The sequence below is a fragment of the Sphaerodactylus townsendi genome, linkage group LG13, assembly GCF_021028975.2.
Source record: "Sphaerodactylus townsendi isolate TG3544 linkage group LG13, MPM_Stown_v2.3, whole genome shotgun sequence".
Classification (NCBI taxonomy): Eukaryota; Metazoa; Chordata; class Lepidosauria; order Squamata; family Sphaerodactylidae; genus Sphaerodactylus; species Sphaerodactylus townsendi.
Window position 1 is genome coordinate 30,475,976 of NC_059437.1, and position 9,033 is coordinate 30,485,008.

At 42.8% G+C, this 9,033-nt stretch overlaps 1 protein-coding gene across 6 annotated transcripts in view; it reads left to right on the top strand.

Moving 5' to 3' along the window:
- MBNL3 (muscleblind like splicing regulator 3) overlaps window positions 1-8,746 on the top strand; it is a 117,855-nt gene extending 109,109 nt beyond the window's left edge. For all 6 annotated transcript variants that reach the window (XM_048514764.1, XM_048514766.1, XM_048514767.1 and 3 more), the window contains 3 exons: window positions 2,366-2,460; window positions 4,475-4,548; window positions 5,922-8,746. In XM_048514764.1, coding sequence (XP_048370721.1) covers window positions 2,366-2,460; window positions 4,475-4,531 — 152 coding nt within the window. In that variant the 3' untranslated portion in view covers window positions 4,532-4,548; window positions 5,922-8,746. The remainder of the gene's footprint in view (window positions 1-2,365; window positions 2,461-4,474; window positions 4,549-5,921) is intronic.
- The last annotated feature ends 287 nt before the right edge of the window (window positions 8,747-9,033 follow it).

Below are 9,033 nucleotides of genomic sequence, written 5' to 3' on the forward strand. Positions count from 1 at the left end.
GACTGATGGGAATTGTAGTCCTTGAATATCTGGGGTGCCATAGGTTGGCCACCCCTGTTATAAAGTGTCATCACCTGTATCCTGTTCACTGCCACCACCACTAAAGAAACCTGTCATTTGTGACAGTGCGGAATTGCAATTGTTCACAATTCCTAATCTCTTTATCTGGGATTACTAACCAGGTTTCAAACTGGTTTATCCATTCAACATAAATATGCTGAGTGCAGCCTCCCATGTTGTCAGCTAAACCCAGGAAGTATCTCATGAAGCTAAATGGGCAAAACCTGGCCTTTGCCTCACAAAACCACCCTAAGCATTTGGGCTTTTTGTGTGTGGGTGTCATCAAGTGACACCTGACTTATGGCGAGTAGGATTGTCAAGGCGAGAGATGTTCTGAGGTGTTTGCCGTTGCTTGCCTGTGTGTAGCAACCCTGGCATTCCTTGAACGTTTCCCACCCAAAAACTAACCAGGGCTGTTCCTTTTTAGCTTCTGAGATCTGATGAGATCAGGCTAGCCTGGTGCTGTCCAGATCAGGGCAAGATATTTGGACTCTGGAATATTAAAGCAACACTCTTGTCCTCATTTCTCGGGAGAGGGATGACACCTGCCACAGCAATAGCTATCCCTGACAAATTGCTTTCCATGGCAGCCAACAATCTAGTTCTGATTAGGTGTCCAGATCAGTGTCCTCTGCCATCCACGCCCTAATGGGCAGTAGATATCCATTCCAGGGCACTGTTCACACAGCTGCCATCTCCACAATGAGGCAGTGCCATGCTTTTTCCCCAGCTGGCGCCATGGAAATGGCACTGGATTGGAGGCGCCGCTTTTTGGCACCTTCATTTTCCCCCACACTTACCTTCTCTCCCTGCGGAGCTCCACAGGGATGGGGAGGCGCACCTACGCTGCCCTTCGACCCCCAGAGCTCTGTAGGGAGAGAAGGTAAGTGTGAGGTGAAAAAATGGAGGTGCCTCCACGGGCCACAGCCGCTCTGGTGCTGCTCACACCTCAGGGTGCAAACGTTCCCAGGGTTCCACCAGCATCATATTTGCTGGTGGGAAGCCGCTGCAGTGGCCCGTGCAGACTCCGCCTCTGAGGAACACCCAGACCTTTGAGACAATCTCTACCACCATCACCTGTTGTCCAGACATACATTTATCAGCTCAGTGAGGGTTGAGAGTTTCTTGATGTAGCTGGTTTTCATACTGGACGTTTTGGTTTATTTTTAAAGTAGGACTGTCTATTAGGATGTGGTATATCAAACTGATACCCATAACTCCAGCACTCTTGGTTCCAAAACCCAATGTAAACAGGACCTTCCCTGTTTTTTAATGGCAGTCAAGTACATCAGAGACCAGAGCCGGGCCTTTTGCTTTTCCACTTGCAATTTTGAGCTCATAATTTCTACAGGGAGCCAATCAAGCACCTTTGCTTCCTTCCTTTCGTTCTTTGTCTGGAGGTCAAATTAGCCTTCATCTCCTGGTTAATGCTCTTTTTTTCAAGCAACCACATTCTGTAAGAACCTATCAGCCCTTTCAAACCATTGAGGAGACTTTAAAACATGTTTTCCCCCTCCCTCCCTCCCCCCTTTTCTCTCAAGTGTTGTTTCTGTTTTTCTGGCTGTGGAAAATGATGCTGGAAACTTACATTCTTTTCCCTGCTCTGCCCTTGGGAGGAACTTGGCCATGCCCTTTTAAATGGGTTGAGACAGATAAAAATGGTGAATTTGCAGCCACAAACAGCCTCGTCACAGAACTAGCAGCTCCATGTGGTCCAGTTGTCATGAAGCTCAAAAGAACATAATGCCCTGTGGCACTGTAACCAAAACATGTGTCTGGGTGGAAGCATCTTGTCCGAATACATGCTCAAAAGTGCACCATGTTCTTTGAATTCATAAATGGTGGGGGCAGTCTCTCAAAGTCGGGTGTGGTGGCCCCATGTGCCCCACAAGAGCAATCTGCATTGGCATGGGCTATCTCAGGTGTTAATTTAGCCAGCTGCGGCCAGTAGTACCCCCAGTCTTGGGGTGTTTTGCTCCTTCCCACCTACCTTTGGAAATTTGGCCCCTGGAGTCTTCTACATCATTGTTCTGCTTATAAATGTTACTAAGTGTTGAGAATGTTTTAAGTTTTTTTCCTCAATTATAATTGTAATTGGCTTTTTCCCCTTTTTTCTCTTTTATTTTTCCCTTCCTGATGCTGTTTTGCTTTGCACTGTGATTGCATGCCATGCCCCGGTGTATCCTTCCATGACGTCACATGGCTTGTTGCTGTGATTCCTGCCACGCCCCCACCACATGTTGCCATGGTTACATAAATGCTCCACCCTCCCGTTATGTCGCTTCCATGGCTCCCTACTGAAAAGTTCCCATGATGCACGGTGCTACGCCCACCACTGTGTCTGCAGCAACAACACCTGCCACCAGCGTTCCTTTCGCTGCAACTGCTACAGCCAATCAGGTTTGGCCCTTTCAATAGCTTTATTTCGCAATGTTCGGATGTGCAGGGGCTATATAGGACCCCATCCCACATGGGGCTGAGCATCTTTCTCCTCAGAGGTCATGTCAGAAGAAGCATTGTTTTTGCCACAAGGGCACACGTCAGAAGCACCTCTCCATGTGAAATGGTGACTGTTTTTGGCTGTACATATAAAACTACTCACTACTGCCATCACAAGCTCCATCGTGGGCAATTATGAATCTCCATGCCTTTCCCCCCTGTCCTGGTAGCCAGAGGCAGAAATGTGGAGACTCCCCACAATGGCAGTACTCCTTTTTCCTCAAATGCATTACAGCCAAGGCATCGGGATCCTCCTCATTACACGAGTAAACAGCACGGGCTGCTTTGGTAAGCGCCGCTTATGCCAAATGTCAGTAATGTGTTTCAGTCTTGAATATTTCCGTTCTCTTTTCCTGTGCCATCCTTAACTGTCTAGTGCTACCAGCCAGTCACTGTTGCCCCATGAGGGATGGGATCCTTTGGAAAGGTGATCTGTATATGTTTGGGATTGGTGATGGGACAGTGGCCTTTTGAGGTGTTTCTTTTAATGGTTCCAAATGTAAGAGGTGAGTGAGTTTCTAGACCTGGCAGAGAGAAGCCTTTGAGAAGTGGCTTATTCTCTTGTCTGATCATCTGAGCCGTGATTAGAAATGGCATATCAGTACTGTTATTTGCTTGGGTTGCTTCTGCATTCTATTTCCCAACTGAACCATCATATCAAATGTTCTTCTGTGTGGCATTTCAGTCCCTCTTACACTAGACAAAAAGCTGAAATGAAAGGATCTGTTAAAAAGAAAACAACGTTAATTTTAACGATTAAAGATTATAGCTTATTGAAGAAGCCATTCACCCATCCAAACCATTAATGCTGTACTGAGAGCTGCTTTCTGTTTTCCCCAACTAATTTGGACCCTATATTTGGGACCATTGTTCTGCCAGAGACATGAAATGAGACAGAACATTCCTCAAAATAAAGAGTACTGCTTCCCCCCACCCCCCAGTCCTGAACTTTTTGCACCAACTTCCCCCCCACCCAGGGATGTGATTGGTTTCCTCTAAATGGACCTGGGAAGATCTCAGTGCAAATAAGATGCTTTCTTATACATGATAATAACCATAATATCAGTTGCATATTTAGCACATGAAAAAACGACAGATTTGGAATTGCTTTAGCAGTCATTCCTTTTATTTGTATGATGCTGAAAGCCATACAGAGCCTGGAGCCGCAAACTGAGAGACAGAGTTGTTTTTTAGGGTGTGATAGGGTAAGGTTTAGACATGAGTGGTTAGTTTGTTTAAATTTTTTAATTTACTAGGCTAGTAGACCACTGTACACATTTTAAGCAAAGTTTCCAAAAGCAATATATCAGTGCTTAAATCCTTTGTGTGCATGTGTTTTGTCCCCTCACTGTAAGTGCAAACATCACACAATATAGAGGGCTTTTTTGTTCTATCTTTCCTTAACAATAATAATAATAGAAAGATAATATTGACCCACCAGGAAGTGTTCAAATTCCAGTTTTCTGTGGGAACTACAGTCTCTGTTTATGGCTATGTACCTGTGCAATAAAGGGGATATGCGACAAGGCCTCCCAAAATGAATATCCAGGCCCTGACATTTTTCTTATGTCTGCTTCTCCGTCATTTGGTTCTCCAAGTCACCTGTGATGTCAGTGGTGTAGCAAGGGGGAAAAGTGCCCAGTGTACTGGTGCGTCCCCTGCCCCAGAACGCCCCTGCCACACCCCAGAACACCATGCCCCACAGGGGCGCATGCCTGGTGCGTCCCCCTCACTGTCCTCTTGGAGCTACGCCTCTGTCTGATGTTTCAGGTGATAAGGAGCTTCCATTCTCAGCCATTCAGGCCAATGGCAGTTCACATGGAATACTATAGAAGCTATTGATAGACACTGAAGCAAATGTATGAAATAAATGCCAAGAAATGTTGTTAATGTTTTGCTTCTTGTTCCAATGCAGATATCCCAGTTATCAGTAGATGAACTAAACAACAGCATGTTTGTCTCACAAATGTAAAAGGATGAAGTAGGATGGTAAGTGCCTGTGAAGAGTTAGCCAAGGTGCCCGTGGGTTCTGTTGCTGCAAAATAAAAGCCAGCAAATCTCATTGCTGCAGACTTAAGAACTAACTTAATTAGGGCCTGTTGGAATTCTTACCCAGTGTTGTATTCACAGTCCTGCTTTTTAGTGTAGGAAGAGTTAGGTCCTTTCTAACTTTCTTTTGGAATGTTCCAGTATTTGGAGAGAGGGGGGAGGGGCACATAACGGAATATGTCTTCAACTGTTCATAGTCTATAAAGTTGCATGTTTTGTGGCCATTTCTTGACAGGGTATCTTAAAGCTGTAATCAGTCACACAACATCAGGGGCCTCAGTTTGGTTGATGGTACAGCATTCTGTAACACCTAATGGTTAACCCAGCCCTGTGGTCTGTCTTTCCGAAGGATAAAGCTCCAATTGAGGCAAATGTTCTTTGTGGAGCACCAGCATGGTGTAGTTGTTAAGAACGGTGAACTCTAATTTGGAGAACTTGGTTTGATTCCCCACTCCTCCACATGAGCAGCAAATGCTTATTTGGTAACTGAACTTGTTTTCCTGCTCCTACACATACAGCCTCCTGTGTGACCTTGGGCTTGTCACAGTTCTCTCCGAACTCTCTCAGCCCCACCTACCTCACAAGGTGTCTGTTGTGGGGAGAGGAAGGGAAGGAGTTTGTAAGCTGCTTTGAGACTCCTTACAGGGAAGAAAAGCGGTATATAAATCTAAACTCTTCTTTGTACACAGCAGAATTATATGGAGCATTGATGGGAGTATTCTTCTTTCATTACTTTGTACTATTAAAGACAGTACTTGAATCAAAGGCCCCGGGTGTTCCATGCTTAAAAAAAAATACAGTTCTGCACTGTTAAATGGAACTCTGTACCAAAGACCAGCAGAATTCTGCAATGTGTGATGTTTCTGTTTCTGACCACACATTCTGCAAACATTAAATGACCAGTTTTTGCCTGCTTTGTTCCAGTTTCTCATGTTGTAAAGGCAAGCAGCTCAGTAGAAATCTTACTCAGCCAACTTTCTGCATACATTGCCACATACTGAGTGTCTTTGCAGTTATTAGAACTGGAAACTTGGTTTTTAAGATGGTCCTGGTAGAATTCAGCTGCTCAGAATCTTATTTGCTGTCTTCTGGGATTTCAGCAGGTATTTCCTGCATACCATCAAATATGTTCTTCTAGCCATAAAGACTACAGGCTTATTTCAAAACAAGCAAGCAAACCTAGATTTCCAAAAGGCTGAATGTTGTGCCCTGTGCCATTTTCTGCAGAGTTACATGGTAGTTGGGAAAAAGGGGGAAGGCTTTTTAAACGTTTCCTTTCTGACATGGTTTTCTCTCTCTTTCCTTGCTTCCAGCAAATCATTTTGAAATTCTAAACCATGAAATCATGGAGTATCTGGACATCTCTCTCTTTCTCTCTGTTGGTGGGAAGCTGCACTTGGGCTTTCTGTATGTATATGCCCTTCTTTCTTCCTCTACGACACCCACACAGTTAAGCCTACTGCAGCCGACATGTTAACCAAAAACTGATCCATGGGAATGTCAAAAATTTATGAAAAAGAAATTTTTTTAAAGCACTATAAAAACAATTAACAAACAGCGCTCTGTTATACAAGATATAGAAGTAGAGAACTTACGATAATAAACTTTTATAACGCCCTTCTTTAACACACTTTAAAGGCATTTTTCTGACTACCATCAAGACAACGTTCTCCTGCACAGTGGACTGTTGGTTTACTGTTCTATTGTCGATGGATAAATGTTTGTCTGTTTTTCAAAGTGTTATCTTACTGTTTTGTTTACATCCTAGCCTATTGTTTGGAGAAAAACAGTGACATGTACATTGTTATCAAGTATACTCAACACCATTTTTTTTCATTATCACAATGTCTTACATTTTCATATACAGTGGTGGTTATCAGTTCTCTTTTTCTTTTTTTTTTAATGACAAGCTAAGAATGTTATAGTGGGGAACAGGAATTATGTGCTATTTCTAAGAAAAGAAAAGGCAAGACACAAGAAAGTTCAGACGTTTGCTATATTTTGTAAACTGTATTTGTTGAAACCTCAGTCTGAAAACTGGACTCAAAATGGGTCTATGAACATTTGCTGCAAGCTGTAGGAAGAGGTACCTGCTGATCCAGGAAAGATTGGAACAGTGCAGCAATCAAAGAGGGATAGCAACTTGGCTGCTTTCTGTAAACCCTCAAGGCTGAGCAGATTTTCACTTGGATGGCAGGAAGGAGAGAATGTCTGCATTCAAGTGCCATTTTTGGCTGCAAATGGCGCACAATGTTTTTAAAATATTTAATAACTCCCTCCCTTTTTTTTTATAACCTCACAGTTGGTACAAAAGATGCAGGATGTGTTTGTGGAAAAACTGTTGCTTTCTTGCCATGGGGAGTGAAACCCCTTCAAGCTACTAGATGCAGAACTGGGGCAGGGGTGGGTAAGAAAGCATCTGTTTTCCACTAAAATGTAAATAACGGGTCCCACATCCTCTGCTTAACCAAGGAAAGTAGCACCAAATGAACACCTCTGCTGTCCATTGTCCTGGCAAAATGCCTGTCTCGTTGTTGGAGAAAAGTCATTTCTCCACTTTCCTGAAACTGCATTACAATAGTAAAGAACAGAACAGTTGAGTTTAAACTCATCCAGATGTCTCTTCCAAAGATTTGCTGTTTCCAGTGTGTGCTCAGAACCATTTCTCAACATGCTTGTAATTCTGCTTAGTGGAGGAAGTTTGGATTGTGATCCTTCTTAGTGCCGCTTAGTGCTGAAAGTGATTGGCACAGAGAACAAGTTTCAGTCCTGTGTTCTTTTTTCATTTTGCTGTAGTGCATTTTGGTATCGTCTAACTGATGAAGAGCAACATGAGTAAGAAAAAAAATTAGAGGAGTTTCATGATAAAAGCAACTGAATGCCTTTTTAAAAGTAGACAGTAACAAACATGCAGTTGAAACACCGCTTCTTTTATAACTGAACCTCCAGGGTAAATGGAAGCAGGGTGCATTGCTTGGTGGCAGAGCAGTGGTTCCTAGATTTGCTCATGCCTTGATAGTCGGGATATTGTTGTTCTGGGCTGGAAGTCAATCCATCAGAGGTTCTCCTGTGTGATGATCACAGTGAAGAACAACAGGCCAGTCTGCAGGAAGCAAGTGAATTGGCACAGTGGTCCAGAGCACACCAAAATTTCAGGAATTGCTGCCTTAATTAATTGCTGCTATATCCATTAATGCCACACATTACAGAGATGAATCATAATGCAGACAGAATGCTTTGAATGAATAGTTTCTCCTAAGAAGCAGTTTGCAGTTACAGAATGAACAAAAATATGTTAAGATGGAAATAAATCTTCATTGGTCAAGAGAAGATGTTGGTGAGCTGACAGTCAGTCCTATAGTATCTGTTCTCTTTATTCTTGAAAACAGCACCCCTAACTCCATGGTGGGTGTGGTTTATGTAAATTCCCATGGCTGTTCCTAAGAATCCTATCTCTGTTTCAGCTACAGTTGCACTGATATAAATGCAAAATCTTTGGAAGACCATTTGGCTAATAAATTGAATTTTTTAAAATACCAGTGGTTGTAGCAGGCAGATAACTAACCTGCCCAGCAACAGGACCCAAATCTAAGCTACATATAGAGGCATCTGAGAATCCCAAGTGCACATCCTATTGGTGTCATGTTGAATAAGTAATTGAGAGGCTCCCAATGAAGGCTTTCCACCAAAACATAGTTCAGTTTGCAAATGTCAGCCTTCTGACGGGTTTTATTCAGTTGTCCCACCATGTACCTCACAGAAGAAACTGAACCAATTTAAGGAGCTGAGGTGATCCCCCCATTCTCCCTGCTGTGTTTGATCTCAGAGATTATTACACTATAGATTTTTCAAAGGTCAACCATAAAACATTATTATAATTTTATTAAACTTCTCAGAAGAATAGAATAAGGGCAGGGAGGAAAAATTGGTGAAAAGACAGAAGCAGTCTTACACAAATATTAAGATGTTCTTAATAGTACAGCTTAGATGGCATTTGGTTGATAAGATTTCAATTTGTTACAGATTTCTAAATTCTTGAAATAGGTAGACTTTCTGGTTGTTATACAGCTTTGACAGAGACTTGCACTTAGAGGTTCATGGGTAAACTCTGATTGCCCAAAAGGCAGGGAGGAATTAGATATTTGCAGCACCCTTCGGAAGCTACAAACACAGTAGGGTCGACAAGGCTTTTAAAGTAAGTCCATCTCAGCACTATGGATGGGAATTCTTCTCCCACACAAAGTTTAAATTTCTCTCCTGGCTAAAGATTTAAAGTTTAAATTTCTCTCTCTGACATTATCTCTCTGACTTGGCCAGCTCCCTCCATTCTACACCCACTGTTCAGGAGGCAGTCGAGCTGTTTTTAGAACCCTGGGCTAAATTTATTTCCCTCTTTGGCTAGAGTTGGGTCCTTTTTCCCCAAAA